At 32.7% G+C, this 21,182-nt stretch overlaps 3 protein-coding genes across 5 annotated transcripts; all 3 read right to left on the bottom strand.

Moving 5' to 3' along the window:
• Positions 1-325: 325 nt before the first annotated feature.
• LOC106789306 (tubulin beta chain-like) lies at positions 326-1,775 on the bottom strand. The gene is made up of 3 exons (XM_014753402.1): positions 1,603-1,775; positions 954-1,531; positions 326-878 (listed from the first exon to the last, which is right to left on the bottom strand). The coding sequence occupies exons 1-3, from the start codon at positions 1,769-1,771 to the stop codon at positions 519-521; spliced, it is 1,107 nt and encodes a 368-aa protein (XP_014608888.1). The 5' UTR covers positions 1,772-1,775; the 3' UTR covers positions 326-518.
• Positions 1,776-2,461: 686 nt separating this feature from the next.
• LOC106789305 (tubulin beta chain-like) lies at positions 2,462-6,038 on the bottom strand. Its single transcript, XM_014753401.1, has 2 exons — positions 5,075-6,038; positions 2,462-4,812 (listed from the first exon to the last, which is right to left on the bottom strand). Exons 1-2 carry the CDS (start codon positions 5,129-5,131, stop codon positions 3,532-3,534), a joined length of 1,338 nt encoding a protein of 445 aa, XP_014608887.1. The 5' UTR covers positions 5,132-6,038; the 3' UTR covers positions 2,462-3,531.
• Positions 6,034-20,015, bottom strand: LOC106789302 (organic cation transporter 1-like). 3 transcript variants are annotated; one of them, XM_014753397.1, is made up of 9 exons: positions 18,794-20,015; positions 16,762-17,145; positions 9,182-9,440; positions 9,017-9,108; positions 8,496-8,699; positions 8,115-8,364; positions 7,320-7,451; positions 6,885-7,242; positions 6,034-6,580 (listed from the first exon to the last, which is right to left on the bottom strand). In XM_014753397.1, exons 1-9 carry the CDS (start codon positions 18,917-18,919, stop codon positions 6,358-6,360), a joined length of 2,028 nt encoding a protein of 675 aa, XP_014608883.1. In that variant the 5' UTR covers positions 18,920-20,015; the 3' UTR covers positions 6,034-6,357. The 3 variants fall into 3 exon arrangements, with proteins under 3 accessions (XP_014608883.1, XP_014608884.1, XP_014608885.1); XM_014753398.1 differs by having other exon boundaries at positions 6,885-7,239; XM_014753399.1 differs by having other exon boundaries at positions 9,017-9,102.
• Between the last annotated feature and the right edge of the window lie 1,167 nt (positions 20,016-21,182).

Here is a 21,182-nt window from a genome sequence, read left to right as displayed (position 1 = left end):
AACAAGAAATATACAATTTTTTAAGAACTATGTCTCTCGTACATCGACAATGCTTATCTTAATTTTTTCCTGTCTAGTAGTTTGTATACTTCAAATAATTTGTTATTTTTTATCAGCGAAACTAGATCTTTTTTTTTCTTTAAGGAATATCAATTTGTAGGGTGAAACGCGTAGGTGTATATTATATAATCTCTTGATCACTTTGCGATACAAATATACATAAAATCACCGAAAGAAAAAAATTCGTATTCGTTCGAACTGCGTTAGTAGTTTCATTATTATTGTAAAAGAAAGTCGATTAAAATATAATACTTGTAATAAAAGAATAAGATTATTTGAGTTTATTTTTACATTTTTACTGAAAATATAAACAATACCGATAATGTTTCAAAGATAAGTAAAAGAGTTTATACAAATGATATAATCATTTTTTTGTGTGTGAATTAGTATATTATTATTTATAATAATTTTCTTTCATTTCTAATGAATTTTCAGTCATAACTGTACTTGAAATTATGTTAATCACGATAAATTATTTCTTCCTCTTCGAAATCAGTTTCAGCAGGTGCCTCTTGATACCGCTGATACTCTGAAACGATATCATAAACATTGTTCTGAGCATCTGAAAACTCGGATAATTCCATTCCCTCGTCGGTGTACCAATAAAGATAAGCCTTCTTTTGAAACATTCCATTAAAGGTATTTAATGCGTTTTTAAAATATTCTTGAATAGCTGTGGTGTTCATTACCATAGTCGCGCTCATGCTAATTCCACGTGGTGGAATATCACAGATCGCTGTTTTTATATTATTCGGTATCCATTCGATAAAATAAGAACTGTTTTTATTTTGAATGTTTAACATTTGCTGATCTACATGCTAAAATTATAACAAGATCTAATTATTAGTTAAATTTGATGAAACTAAAGACAAAGAAAATTAATGAATACTAACTCTAGTTGACATTCTACCCCTAAAAATTGCAGCAATTGTTAAAAATCTACCCTGTTTTGGATTGCAACGAGCAAACATTGTTCTTTCATCAAACATTTGTTGAGTCAATTCAGGTACCGAAAGTACTCTATAAGGAGCCACTCTTCTTGACGTCAGAGGTACGTAACTAGGTATGAAAAAATGTAATCTTGGATAAGGTACCATGTTTACTAAAAGTTTTCTTAAATCGGTATTCAGTTGTCCAGGAAATCTGAAACATGTAGTGATGCCAGCCATGCAACTGGATATCAAATGATTTAAATCACTGTAAGTAGGAGAGGCGAGTTGCAAGGTTTCGGTACAAATATAATGTAGGGCTTCGTTATCCATACAAAAAGTTTCGTCACTGCCATCTATGAGATAGTAAAGAGATAAAATAGCATTGTAGGGTTCAACAACAACGTCTGAAATTTTTGGTGCTGGTAATACGGCATAAGATTTTATTATTCTATCTACGTATTCTTCTTTTAATTTTTGTAACAAAAGGGAACCCATGCCTCCACCGGTGCCACCACCAAGAGAATGTATTAATTGAATTCCTGATAATATTAAAGTTTTTTTTATTTTGCTTTATTAAATCTTATTTTAGTATTAAACTAAATTTCGATACCTTGCATTAAATCGCAAGATTCAGCCTCTTTTCGAACGAGATCCAAAGCTATATCAGCTAATTCAGAACCTTCGGTATAAAAACCTTTAGCCCAATTATTACCAGCCCCAGCTTGGCCTGCTACAAAACTATCCGGATTAAACAGTCTACCATATGGACCGGATAACATGGCACTTAAACTACCTGGATCGAGATCGACTAAAATTGCTCTAGGTACAAATTTGTCATCTAGAAATGCAGAATACAAGAATTGAAAAAATATAAGATCTAGTTTATCTTTTGATAAACTGTACATACTTAACACTAGATCTACAGAACCCATTAATTTGGCGGATTTGAAATTTCATGCTCAAGGTTACATAATTCATTAATTTTATTTTTTGTCAATTTATATTGACTGTGATTGGTGTAAAAATATGAACAAATGTTATAATGAAAATACATTTAATACATTTTGAATATTAATATGACGGGTTTTAATAAAAACTGATATAAGATCAATGTTCGTAAATCTAGTGTTAATGATATTGATAATGTTCAATTTTTATTTGATGAATTAACAGTACGAGGTCCTTCATTAAAGTACACATTTATGCGCTGCAATTGCAGATCCGATTCGCCATAAAAAATTCCATCAGGTGTTAATCCATGCTCGTCCGAAATAACTTCCCAAAACTTAGGAGATGATTTGAGCGTTGATAAAAATACAAAAATAATAAAAATTCTATTAATATAAAAATGCAAGTGATAGAAATAAAGGTAACCTTACTTTTGTTCCAACATTATTTCCACATTGTCCTGCTTGGATGTGTACAATTTCTCTCATCGCGATTTTCAATGAAAATTGTTGAAGATTGTAATAGAAAATGTCACTTAAAATTTTAATAACGAATAATAACTTTTTTTTTAATTTTGTGACCGAAATTTTACGTATGTTTCAAAATGGTTCCATCCTTTTGTTGCATGATTCAGATAATATTGTGTTACTTGTTTATAATTTGTGCAGTAACAATATTAAATTTGTGAAATAATCGTTTATAAAAGTATTTAAAATTCTATCAAAATAAGATGAATTTCTCGATTATTGTTAAATAATTCTTTAAATAAAATGCAATGTTAAGATTAAAAAATATTGTCTCAGAAATGATATGCAAAGATTTATTGATCGCAAAGCTAAAATATAAAGTAATAGAACGAAATGATACGATTGCACTTTCTTTTTCTATGTAGACGTACAACGAACTATGATCTCCGTGATACGCAATAATAAAGTGTTTGTCCTCGGGCTCCGACGAGATAATACGTGATTACCAATTTTTGTCAAGGCCTTGGCTTGATCAATCCCAGTTGACCAGAAGGACGATAAAGAGTTCGATAGCGAGCCGCGGTAAACGTTCGAGTGTTGGTCACATGAATGCATGCCCATGTGATTACTCAATTATTATATTTAATAGGCATATTTAAAATATCGACTTTGATTCGTGTTAACTTGCTCAAGATATCAACATTGAAAGTACTTAAGCGCGTTGAAATTTTATATTATAAATCTAAGATTATTATATTGTGTAGCAATTTAAACGTAAATATTATGAATCGGATCATTAAATCTCAAGTTAATTAATTCACGCGAATAAATTCTTACCTTTCTCGTAGATTTTCTTTATAAATGAATAAAACGTCAATTATACTGGAAATAAAGAATCTATTAGATTAACAATTCTTGTACAATTCTATAAAAATCGTATATAAAAACTCATAAATTTTTTTGTTCAAGTTCAAAAATAAATAAAGTAAAGTAAACGAATAATAAAAGTAAAGTACATATCGAAATAGAAAAGAATATCAAATGTTTTTTCGTCTATTCGACACCGCTTCCTTGCTTTCCTATTCGATCGGGATCATTCAAAAATCTTTAGGTTTTATTATATATTATTTATATTCCATCTCCTCTTCTTCGTCGAATTCACCTTCGTCTTCAGCCGCAGCTTCTTGATATTGTTGATATTCAGATACCAAATCATTCATGTTTGACTCAGCTTCGGTGAACTCCATTTCATCCATTCCTTCACCGGTATACCAATGAAGAAAAGCCTTCCTTCTGAACATCGCTGTGAATTGTTCAGAAATTCTCTTAAAAAGTTCTTGAATGGCCGTTGAGTTTCCAATAAAAGTTGCTGACATTTTAAGACCACGTGGCGGTATATCGCACACAGCTGTTTTCACATTATTCGGAATCCATTCGACAAAATATGAACTATTTTTGTTCTGAATATTAAGCATTTGTTCGTCTACTTCTTTCATTGACATTCTACCACGAAAAACAGCAGCAACGGTAAGATACTTTCCGTGTCTTGGATCACAGGCAGCCATCATATTCTTTGAGTCAAACATTTGTTGAGTCAACTCAGGTACGGTCAAAGCTCTGTATTGCTGATTACTACGAGATGTCAAAGGTGCAAAACCTGGCATGAAAAAATGAAGACGTGGAAAGGGTACCATGTTGACAGCCAGTTTTCTCAAATCAGCATTCAATTGTCCCGGGAATCTTAAGCAAGTAGTCACGCCGGACATGGTAGCAGACACTAGATGATTTAAATCACCATAAGTAGGTGTGGATAGTTTCAAAGTACGGAAACAGATATCGTAGAGTGCTTCGTTGTCGATGCAGTAAGCTTGATCAGTGTTTTCAACGAGTTGATGAACGGACAATGTAGCATTGTAGGGTTCGACGACTGTGTCAGATACTTTGGGTGATGGTACCACAGAAAAAGTCGTCATTATTCTATCAGGATATTCTTCACGAATTTTTGATATCAATAGGGTGCCCATGCCTGATCCGGTTCCTCCACCCAAAGAATGCGTCATTTGAAAACCTTGGAGACAGTCGCAACTTTCTGCCTCTTTTCTCACTACATCCAAAACAGAATCTACTAATTCTGCTCCTTCGGTGTAATGACCCTTGGCCCAATTATTTCCGGCTCCTGATTGACCAAAAACGAAATTGTCTGGTCTAAAAATTTGTCCGAATGGGCCGGAACGTACAGAGTCCATTGTACCAGGTTCAAGATCGACTAAAATCCCTCGAGGAACGTATTTGGGGCCGGAAGCTTCATTGTAATAAACATTGATCCGTTCTAATTGTAAATCCGAATCTCCATGGTAAGTGCCAGTGTTATCGATACCATGTTCATCGGATATTACTTCCCAAAACTATAAATTAGTAAAAATCGATTTTGTCACGTGATAGGTACAGTTGTTTATTAACAATTGTCAATAGAATTTTATTCAGAGATTGACAATACGTTAAATTGAGGTTATATTCGATAAAAGTAAAATACACCTTATAAATTGTTGGTAATCCGATTAGTATGTTTTAGGAAAAGTTTATATGTCAGTGATAACTTTAAGCTAATGTTTAGAAATATATATAAAAATATAAATTATTATAATTTTAGTGGTTTAAATGACAAACCTTGGCACCAATTTGATTGCCACATTGGCCAGCTTGAATATGCACAATTTCACGCATTTTATAATTTTGAATGAATCACACTTTAAGGGTTGAAAAAGATGGTGTCGAGTAATTCGACGATATTCTTTTCGAGAATGGTCCCGGAGATGTTCGATCGATAGGAAACACAAGGAACGAATAGGTGTCGTGGAAATGACAGATTAAACACAAACAGACGACTGCTTGTTTCTCCTTAGCGACGATAATTTGAAAAAAAAGGATTCCATGGACGAGATGGTCGGTATGATTCGTTGAGTTTTTTAATGATTTTATACAACGGGTATTTAGGTTTCTTCTCATGTATTCTCGCTTTAAGTATTACAATTGAAGAGTATCGAAAATAGCTCGTTCGTTTGACGACTTTCTCCTCGCGTTGTAATCTCGATTTGGTCCATTCGATGTTGTAAAAAAGAACAATGCAAGGAGAAGTTTATTTTTCGTGCTGATAATCGCTCTTGGAGCGACTTGTAAATGTTGAAAAATGTCCTTAAACATTAAACTTATCACACTTTTTAATATAGACAAAAACGAAGAGCTATGTATATTAAATGTTAATGTGAATCGAAGTTCTTAAAAAGAATTTTTCCTTATTTATCGCGAAGTCTAACTATTCATCTAACGATCTATGATGTCTCTATACACGTGTAATGACAAAAAAAACAAAAAACTCGTATGAAGAGCTGATGTCGTTAGAACGTTTTTTTCTTTTACGTTTACGTAGAAAAATGTTTAGCTAATTATTAAACCCCGTATATATATATATATATATATATATATAAAAGAATTAAATCGTCGAGCGACTCCGCGAACAAACCGTATCATCTTTCGAGAAATTTTCAAGAATATTTACGATAAATAATAATCATTTCGGTTTTAATACTATATATATATATATATTATTATAATATCACGAAGCCCCTCTAGTTTTTTTTCTTTGAATTTTTATAAATTTTATTTCATTAAACGTACGATCTTTCAGTTCTCTCTTTGTTTCTTACTCTGAAAACAAAAGACATCGATTTTCGTATCGATGATGATCGACAGATCGATCGATCCTTTTATAGTGAAGAAACGAGAATTGGAACAGGCACACAGGACAGACTTTACAAATGAAACGCATTATACATTATAAATGGAAAAATAAATACACAATGCGGTGTGCGCCTATACTGAGACAAATTATAATACGAAATATTAGGAAGCTTTATCCTTTTAGGAATAACGGAAAATAAAGGAAAACTTCCTCATTGTATTTTTCTCAAACGATCTGTCTCTTCGTTTGATGACTCGGACATTCTTTCTACATCATCCTTCTCCTTTTCTACATCATCTGTCAATGGTTTCATTAATTCCGCCTCTTGACTTTCTTGTTCTGCTTCTACGATTTTTCTTGCCGCAATTCTTTCTGGTTTTCCGTTTACCAGATATCTAAGCGGCACGGTTTCTGATTTTCTTTTAGCGTCTTTCCTAAAAGTATCATAAAAGTATATTAACAATAAGAAGATTTTATCATATAATGATACACGCATACGCATGATTAACAATTAAATTGATATAGACACAGTTGTTATGATTTAAATATTATTACACATTTGAATTTATAAAATTAAAGTTCAAATACAATAATTTATCCAAAGGTCCAAGATCTATGGGAAAATATTTTAAACTCACAAAGTATCATATTTCATTATTCTATTGCAAAATTATAATAAAATGAACCCAAGTAAATAAATCAATTCGCATAAATACATTCGATAAAAAATACACTAACTTTGGTATCATTGGACAGGACCACAGTTTGAAATCGGCGCCAAAGAGTTCACCTTCCTCGATCGTTTGTGGCAAATGTATGTTGAGTGTTTCCGGAAGGAAGATGGATGTGAGAGCACCGGCCACACTCAAGGAACCCATTATGATCAATGGTAAAACTCTGGAGTAGACAGCAAGATGGACGATGTAAGGAAAAGTGAGTAGGCCGATACCAGCAATGAAAGAGGCGATTCCCATTGCTTGTGACCTCAGTACCGTAGGTAAAAGTTCACCAACGAACACGTAAAAAACAGCAAAGGAAGCTGCAATCCCGAATTTTCCGATCATTGCCAGGCATACCGTCACCCAGACAGCGTCTACTGTGACAAAGGTCAACGAGTGTAAGTTGTTCATTGAAAAAATTGAACATTTGAAATCTAGCTATTGAAAAATGTACCTTCGGGTACAAACATGCAAGAGACGCAGGCAACTCCACCTAGAAGCATTGTCAAACATAGGACCCATCGTCTTCCCAACCTGTCCATGGCGTACCACGTGATCACGTATGATGGAATTTCCACAATACCACCTGTAAGATTAATTAGAATAGTTTTTTAATGATGGCCAAAGAATTTACTCATCTCTTTATCCCGACAATTACAAGATTGATTAACTTAATAATCATAATTTTATATTTACTGTCTATATAAGATATTAGTTTAATAGATTCCAATAACTAGATAATTATTAGGTTCATTCATAAATATTTGTTGTTTCATTTTAAGAAAGTTCTATAATGATCCTTGTTTATGAATCCACCTAATAATATTATTAGCATTTAATAGACGTTTTGCTAAATAATTTAGTAATAAAATGAAGAAGTTAGACCTTACTCAATAAGTAGAAATATCTCGAGATTTGGTTAATTCTAAATAAGAAAATTTGTTGCAATAACAAATAATAGAATTTAACGACAAAGCGTATAGTTTATCATTCGGGTGTTGATTTTCAGTGAGCCCCTTTGTATATTACTCGGTGCGTTCACCGTTTAGATGGGTTCGCGTCCATTTCAATCAAGCGACGGGTACGCGTGTGTCGACGTTGAAGACGCGATCGCATTATGCAGGCAACATCAGCCGCAATGACGTATGATAAAAACATATTTACAGGCAGACTGCCGTCGTCGTGATAACTAGCACGATCGTTTACCAAGGACGAGTTATCGAAAAAAGAGCAACGTTGATATCTATACCGATGAAGAAGGCCAAGTAATCGGAAACACCAAGGTTCGTCGTGTTGTAGGATAATCCATTGTAAACTACAGCGTTCGCAACCCAATCAAAAGCAAGAATGAAGAATTTCTTTCTAATATTTGGATTCCTGATGAGGTCCATTGGTGTTGCGGAAGGTGGTGGCGACCTGTTTTCCCCTTCAACATCTAGCACGACGTTTCCAGTGTTCTTGCCATTGCAAGAGATACCTTGCCTCTTCATTATCTCAACCTGGAAACATCGTAAACGTCTACGAAAAATGTCTGACGATCTTTGGATTGCTTATTTTAAGTGGAAATCAAAACTGACAAGTGGATATTTGTAAAAAATTGTAATTAACATTATTTCCATCTTGGTATTACCTCCATTTGCCTCAGGAAGTTGGATGGTACTGTTTTGCCATTGACTTTGGCCATGTGCTGGACGATCACCTCTGCTTCATCTATTCTGTTCTTACTTAGAAGCCATCTTGGAGATTCAGGAATGATCCAATAATAGCTGAAGAGAAGTACGAAGGGTACTGAAGTGGCTAATGATAGTGTGTACCAATGTCTTAACAGGTAACCCTAAGAAAAAGACCAAAACGATGTTCTGTTATTCGTTTTTAATGTTAGATTTATTCATTTACTTGGAAAGATTTATGTATATTCGTTGAGCATTCCAATCAGCGGAATATTCTTCGGAACGATCATAAATCTTGGCTCAGTAATTGTATATAATTTTATTATATGTCTTCAAAAAACTTCTGTTCCGAAGTTTTACGGGTTTCAGTTTAAATTATCTTGTTTTTACGTGCGAAAATACTAAGAATAAAAATAACTAATAGCTATTACACGTTTATCTATGAAAACTCATTTGCAATATATAATACTTAAAATCTTACCAGAAGTGCAAGAAGTGACATTGCACTAGCGAAGAACATACAGATGACCATACCAGCAAAAGTCCTATATCTTGGACCCATTAATTCTAAAGCTAGAAATATAAAGCGTATCAAATAATAATCGTGATTAAAGTAATAAATACTAGAGACAATTATTTTTATTACCAAGTATAAAAGGTATCTGATAAATAGCAGGAAAAAATAGGCCATTCACTGTCCTCAACGCCGTGTAGATAACGTAGTTCGGACTGAAACTTGTGGCGATCGAGAAGATAACTTCTAAGAAGAGAATTGCGAAGAAGGCCGTTCTTCTACCCCACTTGTCAGCGATCCATCCAAATACAACATTACCAAAGAGGCTCCCAACATAAAAAAATGTCGTTGACGTTGAAGGCCACCAGCTGTTGTCGCATACCAGGTCTAGCTATGTGGATGCACGATGCTGTTAAAATCCTTATTCCAATATATATAAATACTAATCTGCTGATCAATTTCTTTTAAGGTATGTAACAGTCAACTATGTCCAAATATCTGATCAACTTTGTTCTAACGTACTAAGCATTTAATGATTTGTCACACACATTTTATTTTATGAATTTATTATATGCAGAATATCCCAAAAGTTGTTTTACCGAATTAAAAAATTATAAATTGTCTTTAAACAGCTATTTTGAAATGTGGCATACTTTTTAAACAACAGCTGTTCTATCAGATCTAATTTAAAATTCAAATTTCAATTTCAAACTTTAACTACTCGACTCTTGTAAATTTATACATTATCTAGTTGAAGTATGTAATTCTGATTTCTTTTATATTTAAAAAGGTCAGTATAGTTATTTCAGAGTTGCGTCAGAATTGCGTCAGAGTTGCACCATTTGACGAAATAACGGATTTTACAAAGTAACGCTAACATATATATATATATATATATATATNATATATATATATATATATATATATATATATATATATATATTGATTAAATTTTAATGACAGATAAATTTATTTTTACTACACGAAATAAAGTTATGAATGACTATAGTTACATGCATGCAATGTGATGATAACAAGGAGGACACGAGTCATTGACCCCTATGATTTCGTAACTTTTCCCTCCTGCATATAGAGTAACACACCCGTATGTCAGGACCCTATTACTATAAAACAAATGATAGGACTAGCTCCATTACTTGTTCGCTAAAGTACGAGGTATATTGGACAGGTTCAATGTTCGATTGATTAGAGACGATCAGTGACAAGTAAATCAATTATTCCTAAATGAGTTAACAACTTATGTTTTAAGTATTGATTAGAACTGTAAGTTTAATGCAAATTTTAAAAAAAAAAACTTGTTAATTATATTTTATCAATAGTTTAGTAATAACTCATAATAAAAAAAAACAGTCACGTACAATCATATTTAATATCTAATTACATCTTTTCCTATACAATATTATTGTAAATATTTGATGTACAAAATACTATAAGTCAAATAATCAAATATAATTATATTATTGTTATTATTATATAATTCATATTTGTAAAAATATCACAGTCATAAATATTGTATAATAACAACGAATAGTCACGTAGGGTCACGTATTTGATACCTAATTTCATTTTTATCTACAATACTATAATATTATAAGAATTTGACTTAAAAAATGATGAATTAAAGCATCACTATAGTATTATTATTACTATATACTTTTTCAATTTCAAATTAATTGTCACATTGGTATAAACAATTACATATCAAATGTGACAACTAATTTGTGAGGGTAAGAATAATTCTTATTATAAAAAATAAAATAAAATGAAAAAGGTGATAATAATTGTCTTGAATGATTAAAGATTTTGTAAGGAGAATTTAAGGTATAGGAAAAAAAAAAAAAGGAACGAAGTAAGTACACGTGTGAAAACATGATCGTCACACGCAACGTCATTCGTCGATCGTCAACGTGGCGTAACATAGTGATTCGCGGCGATTCGTGGAGAGTCCAAAGAGAGACAGAGAGAGAAAGAGAGAGAGGTTGATGATGCGAGTGTGGAATGGAGGGGGTGGTCTTCTCTTCAATGGCGTCTGTTGAGCTAGCGCGTGCACGCGCGCTCAAAAGCTCGATGGATGGTCGTGGTTCGTCGACGTCATACATGCATACGTGTGGGTGTAAATATGTATATGTAATGTAATTGTGTGTTGGTAGGCTCCCACAGTGAGAGGTGTCCATCACCCTCCGTTGACAGGAGGAACGTGCCCCGGCCGCTACCTCGCTGACCCCTCACCATCGACCTTTCCAAACTCCCTATTGTCCTTCTCGCTAAACTCGATCGACTCTTTCGCGACTCGCACGTTTACACGCCATTACTTCTTCGCGTTAATATCTTTCTCTCTTTCTTTATTTTTTTTTAGATAAGACAATTGTCTTATCGATATTAGTTTAATAATTTGATTAAGAGGTATTTAAGTATACGAATATAGGAAATTTTAATAGATACTTATTCGTTGATAGTATAATATATGAATATTCACCTGATTTGGCATCATCAGAAATTTTTATTTATTTCATTCGTTATAATATTCGATTAATTGGAAAAAAATGTAGGCCTGCGAAATACTTAAGTATATGTTTCTGAATTTATTTTCCAGAAAAAGATAAATTTTGAATGTATGGTATTGTGAAGTTACCTATGTAATGGCAAAAAATTTATAGAACAAAACGGTCCATATATAATTTTAATAATTTGTCTATACACACACAGACACATATATATACAAATTATTATATTACTTATTGGTCAATCCAATGTTTATAAAGATATTTGATTTATTGCTTTTTATTTATTTTGACGCCATCGGTTCTTCAGGGTTACCTTCTTTCTTTCTTTCTTTCTATCTTTCTTCATTTTTTTTCTTTCAATAAGATCGTTTTCTTACCGATTAGTTTATTGATTCATTTAAAAAATATTTATGTATATGTATAGAAATGTTGGTACATTGTTATTCGCTGATTCATATATTTAATATATGTATTATAAAGCATATATATTAAATAATATTTCTAATGTGGGTATCTGATTGTTTGCTTTTTTTTAATTTTGTATGTTTCTGGAAAAATTAAATTCTAATTTCTTTGATCGGATAGTACATATCTACAAAAAAGAGAAAGACAATTCTTTCTTCTTTCTTATCACTATTTCTACCGAAGATATCAAACGACACCTGTCGAAATTTACGATTAATATTATTATCATTAGTTTAATCGTTTTTCCTTAATAAATTTTCCTATAATCGTTGTTGAATTAATTCTATAGTATCTTAAAATAAAAAATATTAAACAGAAATAAATTTTAAACAAGATATTTGCATTCAAACTCAAAGGTGTCAAAAGATATCTTTCGATCGTAATAATAATTCGGTCGTATACACCTTATCGTGGTAGAAATAGTGTTAATTCAAAGAAGACAGTCTAACCAAAACGAATTAATACACTCTATCCTTTATTCGCGCGTTTAAGTAAAGGAATACCATTTTACTCGTCAGTAAACATATTCAAATAAGCCAAATCTTAATTGAGTGTCTATTAGGCCCCGGCAAATAAAGTTTCCCGGTGGGCGTTAATGGGTTTAACACGAACTTTGATTTAAGCAAATTGACACTCACGGACTTTTAATGTCTGCGTGAAACGCAAAAGGTAAATTGCGTCGGGAAGACAGGAGCACTCGCGTATAATAATATGCTATTGAATTATTGTCAAGGGCAACGTACGCGAGTACACGCAAAGGACGATGGGATATGATACACACATATAGATTTTATCACCCTGACACACTTCGAAAATTTTATTGATATGACCGCGAATAGGTATATCATACGGCGATCCCCATGAAAATACGTCTCTAGAGATTCCGTACTGATCATAATCGACGAACATTTCGATATTTCGTTTGATATCAATCCAATGTTTACGATTTTAACTTATCAAAAATTTCCTATGTAGAAGTAATATGAATATCGTATGAAAGATTTGAAAAAATGACATTTATTTTTCACATTGTCCACATCCTAAGACATCGAAGAAATATCGAAGAAGCATCGAAGAAATATCGAAGAAGCATCGAAGAAGCAGGAAAAAATAAAAATAAGAAGAATAAGTATGACAGAGATACATTAAAATAACGTTTCGCGTAGGTTGGTCTTCTTCTGAGCATTACTTCCGATTTGATGATTTATTATTGTGCTCGATTTAGGAGGTTCGTATTAACTATTTCAGCCAGCACGATACTACGGAACGGGTCATTGTCTTTTCCGTGTGTCGACATATGGACGGTAAACTCATCGAGCGACGACTTCTCTGTCGGGGAACGAGAAGCTACCAAATGAATTTTGCAAATTTTCATATTACGTTTACATATATCATTATAAATAATAAAAGAATAATATCACAAAATTATATATTTAATTCGTAAACTATAAATATTAGATTGCAATTAATAACAATTAAGTTAAGAACTCACAACAATGATTAATCGTTGCAAATAATTTCGTGCAAAAATCGTTTAAAGTATAAGCCTCCGTCAAATTGGTTTCAATCAGCACAATCACGTACATACGTACGTTAATAAAATGGTCGGAATGTAGAAAAGTTTCAATTGTTACACAACTAGTCGTTTCTCGCAAACTATATTTTATTGGATTTCGTAACCGATCTTAACTTACAATTACACTTAAACCAATCAATTGCACCTTGTCGTCACTTTTCTTTTTTTTCGTGTCTCGAAGGGATCGATAGGTAGCGAAGTTGATCGTTTTTAATTAAAACGATTAACAACGTTTCGTTTTCATCGTTTTCCAATGCGGGAAGGAAGAAAGCTATGCGTTTAACGTTACGAAGGGGTGGTTAACGTATCACGAAGCACTTCGTGCGGTAGAAAGTGAGAGCGATGAAGAACGGAAAACGGAAGGACAGGATTTGCCTCGATGGCTCTTTGCGTCATGTGTCTGCGTAAATCCGGAGCGTGTAAATACGCGGTAATATACCCTCTGCATTGCTAGAGCCGGTAGGAGTTAGCGCTAGCAAATTCTCCTAACACGAACTGGAACAAACGGCCCCATTTTTTTTAAACGATTCATTTAAAAAAAGAAAGAAAGGAAAAAAACAACGTTCTGTCGAATTTCATTCACCATCGCGGGTACTTGATCTACATAACAGAATATTGATAGTTCTTCTTTAATCTTTGTTTATTAAACATAACAAGAAAACACGTATACGTTTAATAACCAAATTGAAATATTATAAGCTTTTTTCAAGGATCTTTTTTTTTATTAATATAAAGTATATTATTATTATTATTATTATTATTAGATAAATAATTTGTAAGACCGACCTCCCTCCCTCTACCCGATCTCCATCCCTCCCTCTATCTTCCTAATCCGCGTTATCAATAAGGATTAGTATTTTTCTCATCTATTCGATTGCAATAGAGAAATAGTTTATAAAAATAATTTTAATCGAAAATATCTCTAAGGCGAATGTGTAAGATTCTAACAAAATCTAATGTTATCTCTACGAAAAGGAATAAGGAAAGTTTAAAATTGGCGTCTAGCAGTCTGGCTACTATGGCAAAACAGTATCGCCTGAAATATGTGGGGACATATACCCTCGACATATGCAGAGAGTAGTAAGCAGCGTTGTGCGAGGCGTTTGATGTTACATATCACATGACCGGATGCGGGGGTAGGTAAATTGGTCGGCAATTGCTGACGCCACCAGAGCTGCAACCTATCGGCCAGTCACTCTGTTGCTCATCAACCTTGTTCACCTGTTGACATTCTTTCTCTTTCTCTATCTCTCTTTCATTTTTCTTCAGAAATTTTCTACATCGAGTATAACTCATAACTATCATCCACGAGAAACTCCATCTTCGATGTAAGCTAACTCACGTTTGTTTCTTTTAAGAACCATTTGTGTGTTGATGGATGTCATTGACCATCCATTTTGTTTTACATCAATCTGATTATTTTGATATTTCTATTCATTCCTCTTTTGCAGTCTCGTTACAATTTGGTGACATATGTTTTTAAAAGCTATTATTGAAATCATTAAGATACTTTTAATATATTGTTGATTAGCTATTATATGCAAGAACCTAATATGTTTCATATTAAAAATTAAATGAAAATAATAGAAATTCTAGAATAATCAAATTGGAATATCAAAGTGGAAAGTAAAAATCATGAAACACAATAAATTATATTATAGTAACAACTTATAAAATTGAATATTTCAATAATTACATAATTTGGTTATATTGTGCAAACGCGAGCATACTCGTGATCGATCAATAATACGTTAAATTTTGCTAAGTAATTATTTATTAAATAGCACACATATATCGATAATTATATTATTATATTGATTCTTGTAAGAATTTTGTATAAACGTATTGTAAGAATAAGAGAAAATATATTAATTCGAATGATATGTGCAACAATGTTTTCGTCAATTTAATGTGTATTTTTAAACGTCCGAGTACGAAGATGATACACTTGAAATAATTAATTCCGACTTGAAATTTAGAATATGTTTCTATATCACGAGCTTTGGCGATTGCATAGCAAAAAGAAACGAAAGAAAGAAAGAGAGAGAAAAGGAGAACAGTCGTAGATCCTCGACCCGGCGAGTTATGTTTCTCGTTGCGCTAATAGCTCGTAGTCACCGTGTGTTGTCTAATTGCGACAATTTAATAACCGCTTTAATAGACACTTACAAGACGTCGCCATGTGACCACAAACTTTTCCTAAACAAAGAATTTCTCAAAATGTATCTACATATTTAAATGCAGGATATATGAGAACCACCAAAACAAACTCATGTATATATTCTCTTTTTATTCTTAGTTTTCATTTAGAATTATCTCGTTGAAGATAAACGAAACCTTCAATTAATTTTACAAATTCGCATTAATTTCATAATTCGTCGTTTGTTTCTGTCTTGTGAAGTTAAGTAAAGGATAATGAAAATGTTTTTCTAACAAGCACACATTTTATACGTACCACGATGGTACACTCTATTAATTATTAATTAATTTCTTTAATATTCAGTCAATTGAGCGAAAACAAAATAATTTGTTCGATGGACACTTATGGATACTTGAAATTAAAAAACACGATGTTCACAAAAAAAATAGAATACAACGCAGGCAAAGGCCAAGGCAAAGTAGGTCGTGAAACCCGATGCTCCACGAAGATGAAATTTGACGTTGACAATTACTAAGACGTAGTAGGAGGATTATGCAAATAGCATGACTGAACAACGACGAGAAACCGAGTAAGAAAGAAGCAGTCAACCAACTCCATCTCACAATTTCATATTTACCATGATGTACCTTCATAAAATATAACGACAATTATTTAATAATGAATGGTCCAATGACCATAAGTTAAAAGGGTTGACTACTTAATTAATAAATTATTCTTCGGATTACCTCGTTAGTGGTCGTTAATCGAGATTACTTAGTATTACGCTTACTCAGAAGATAAATGTTACCTGGAAAGGAAAAGCTACTTACTGAAAATTTCCGAGGAAACTTATTCACACTCCGATTATGTAAATTTTGTTGAAAAATGTGTATTCTATAAAATGATAAAATATATCTAATGAAAAGAGGAAAATCTAATGAAAAGAAAATGAATATATCTAATGAAAAGATGAAATATCTAATGAAAGAGAGAAAGTCGAGTTTACCTCTGTGACAAGGGTGCTGTCATAATCCTTGTTATCATAAATCCAACCGTGTTGGCATTTGCTGACTGGCCAATCAGGACTACTGACAGGAGGTGGCGGTAATTGATTCGTGGAATGATACGAAGATGTCGAGGAAAGCGACGTGGTCGAATGCGAATTTATCGTGTTGTTAGAATTTTGTGATATTCCACGTTGCAACCACGATTCGATAATCTCTGTATAATTGACGTCGTACATCTGACATCTCGAATAAACTCTCCTATCGTCCGCTTTTATGGAGTATGGCAAAGAAAGAGCCTTCTTCTCTTCCAAGGTCATCAACCCCGTCAAATTTTCCAATTCTGGTATTCTGCACCAGTGTTCTGGCGAGGCACTCACGAACACCTATTTAGAAATATTTCAGACTTTTCTAATACTATTAAACGATGTTATTTTTTCAAATAATTCCAATCATTAACACTTCAATCGTTAATTATTATTTTTAATTATAATCTTTTAAAAATATTATATAAATTTAAAAAACAATTTTATTCATATCTTATACTACTAAAAATAATCTGTTTACACGTTCCATGTTGCAATTGCCTGTATATATCCTGCATATATTGTCATTTAGGATTTTCCTGGGTAAATCTTTGATCTTTGCTAAATCAAAGGAGGTAAAAACTTTTCAAGAAATAGATAGTCAAATTTTACATATAGAATTGTTTATTTAACGATACCCACGATAATCTATCTTAGTTCCGATATGTGACTGATCAATGAAGTTCTTTGAAAGGATGCAACTTCCAATGCAGCTGCATAAATAAATATTGCTACTATCTAAAACGGAATATTAACATTCGTCGGCAGGTTTCAAAGATCATAAACATCGATGAGACGATGCTAATTCTAATTCGTTTCTCGAGAAACGAGATTTGCGCGTGAGTGACGATTATTGGAAAAAGGCTATTCACGTCTGCGAGTTATTTTTTTTTCTTTTCATTGTTTTTTATTCATTATTTATTATGCTCGAAAAAGACGAGCTAACTAAGGAAGAGAATTGTTTGAAAAATATCTGAAGATTTTCATCGCGATAATACGAATAAAATGTTCGTTTTATTTAATGAGGTAATGTAATTGAATATTTATCGAATGGAATGCAGACATTAAAATATTCTGCATAATACTGTTATCTGACAAAAAATATCAGTAGAATTAATGAAAAATTAATCGGCGTACGAAGAAATCTGCAAACGATATTGAGGATAAAAGTAAAATTAATGTAATGCAAACAAAAGCGTGATTCATAACGGGCGTGGTAATCACTATATTTTCCTCTATACATATTTTTTTAATTGCTATCAGTTTATATTCCAAGATTAATATAACAAGATTTTTACTGAAATTGGAGGATAACTAGCTAACTGCAGGAAACTAATTATAAAAATTAAAAAAAAAGAACTACTCGTTATATACCATCTAATACACGATACGTAGTCGCACGTGTTCGATATGATCTATTCTATATGTATATCGAATTATATTTATTTTGAAAATATTTCCTTCAACGTAGGATATTTAAAATCGCTTACGTAAACTAACTAATATTATCAAGGGTATTAACGGTTGGGTTGATTGACGGCAAATATTGTTCGATGACGTAAAATCGATCGGAGTTAAATGAAAAAAATAAAATAAATTATCATTGATTAATAAACGTTTCTATTTTCATTTCGTATAATATAACAAAAATTTTAAAATATAAATGAAGTATAAGAAAATATGATTTACACAATTCGTACATCATATTTGTATGATTATCAGGATTTTTTATTTTGATTTAAAATAAATGTACTTGGTATTTGAAAAAAAAAAAAAAAGATATTCAAAGTTTACGTTCGCGTATGGAGAAAAAAAAAATAGAAAAATTAATATAACAAATTTTATCTATCAAATGAAGAAGTATCATCGAAGTAATAGAATTTAGGAATTGATCGATTAATAAAAAAAAATTATTAATATAAAATAAAAAAAAAGTAAAGGTACTTACCTGAGAGAAGGCCAGAAACGCAGCCGGAAGGGTTGCAGGTATACATAGAAGATAATACATGATGTTTTGATATCGGCCCTTCTCTCCCACATGTAGAAGCACCTCATCGAAGTCGATCGAGCTCATCTTTTTAACGCTGCTAGCACTCCGTCGCGCTTCAACGGCGTCAGTGTGACGGTGACAACGACGACGACGAGGATAACGACTAGGATAGTTCGGCACGATGAGACGTGATTCACGTGGTGTCCCTTCGAATTACACGGCATGACCGCCGTAGCTCATCCTCACATCGAAGATGGCCACACGATTTCGAACTAATTTCTTTCTTTTTCTTTTCTTCTATTTCTCTCTCTCTCTCTCTCCCTTTAATTTCTTCTCTTTTGGGAGAAGGAAACACTTTTTCAACTTTTTTCTAAAGCACTCGTTATCAAAGAATCGAGCGTACCCCTCGAATTAAGAAAAAACTTGAAGTTCCTTCGAAATATCTCTTGCCTTTTATCTCTCATGTCGAACACAAATAAAAAAAATCCAACTTTTCCTACTCTTTTTCAAAAAGAACAAACCTAAAAGTGGGAAGCTTCGAACGGTGTTTGCTATCGCGTCTGATCAGTGCTCGGCCTCGTCTACTTTCAAGACACCCTTCTACGAGACGAGAACGAACGTATATACTTTCTTCTTCTTCTTTTACTTTTTGCTTTGAGACAACGATCTAAGAACAAATGTTGATCGATGCTCATTCTTTCATAATCTAATATCTTTTCTCTTACTTTTTCTTATCGATAATAACCACCATGATAATAATCTCAACAGGTAACATCAAACCGAACATTACGTAAACGATTGAAATTCATAAAATTTAAAATTAGTCCCTTTCTAAATTGTCGCTTAACAACGAGATATGGTTCCGTATCTGATGTGATAATACACTTCACGTTCATAAATTAAAAAAAAAAAAAAGAAAACTAAACAAAATCACGTTAATTCTAATTCCAATGTTAACTCACCGACTACTTTAATTAGGAGAAAGGAAGTAAGTAACTTCGGTCACTTTTGCTTTTTCTTACTTGCGATATTTTGCGACGTTTAATTCGCGGCTGGCTGAGCTTTATGCTTGGTGAATCAAAGTGTCGTCTGTCGAGGTCGTCCTCGTTTTTCTTCTTCTTCTTTTTCTTCTTCCTCTTCTTCTTCTCCTTCTTCTTCTTCCTCTTCTTCTTCTTCCTCTTCTTCTTCCTCTTCTTCTTCTTCCTTTTCTTCCTCTTCCTTTTCCTCTTCTTCGTCGTCGTTGTCGTTGTTGCACCACTTCCACGTGTCAAATAGATTCAAAGATATGTATGTATAGATATATAAATTATACGAAAAATAACTTGAGAGAGAAGGATCGAAAAGCGCACATGCGCATGCGCTAAGGAGCTCGAAATAAGATTAAGTCGATTTCCGATTGGTGCCGAACTGTCAGGAACCGAACTGTCCTGTTCGCACTATGATCAAACACGTGCATTTCTTTTAATACATGAGAAGCTTCTATTAATCAACCATTACCGGAGAAGACCGACACTCTTCTGATCCTCTCGTGCATCATCTTCGATGACGTTGTCTCGGTGGCTGCCGACACCCACCACCACCACCACAACCACCCCACCACCTCTTCCTTCTCCTCTTCCTTCTCCTCTTCGTTCTTCAGATTTAACGTAAGCAAGGTCCGTCCACTGCTCTTCCGCTTTTCTGAAAACAAATCGCCCTTTTCGTTTCTTTGATCATTCAACCGACTGATCAGAGGAACTATATAAACCTACTTCTCTACGATTCTTATAACCCTCAGATCACCTCTCCTTCTTTTTTTCTCCCTCTCACTCTCTATCTATCTAATATTTCTTTCTCGCTTTTTATTATAAGCATTTCATATTAATGTCAGATAAATGAGGAGATCGTAAGAATAATAAATTAAGTTAATTAAGAATTTAAAAACTTTTTAATTAAGAAGTTCTTTTTGAAAAATGGGTTTATATTTTTTTAAATGGAAAAAGAAAGAACTATTATTTTGTAATTAAATTAGAAATATATAAAGTATCTAATTATTATCGAGGCTAGTTCTTATATTTAAACATGCGTTTCTAATATTATGTTATGCAATAAATATTTTACTTTCATTCCATCTCGAGCATTACATTAGATAAAACGAAAGATAAATCGTATAAAATTTTTACGCGTTACCCAAATAAAATGATTAAACGAAAGTAAACGTAAAAAGTAATTGATAGTAAATACTTTACTCGGAAAATAACTCTTTATTATCCATTGTAATCTAATGTAATGGAAAACGATCTTATTTATCAATCAAAAACGAAAAAACAAGAAAAATACACACAGCTAAGACCGAGTTACCGCTCGT

This window comes from Polistes canadensis, unplaced genomic scaffold (assembly GCF_001313835.1).
Source record: "Polistes canadensis isolate GaletaPanama2010 unplaced genomic scaffold, ASM131383v1 scaffold_176, whole genome shotgun sequence".
NCBI classification, from domain to species: domain Eukaryota; kingdom Metazoa; phylum Arthropoda; class Insecta; order Hymenoptera; family Vespidae; genus Polistes; species Polistes canadensis.
This window is presented reverse-complemented; position numbering and strand designations above follow the sequence as displayed.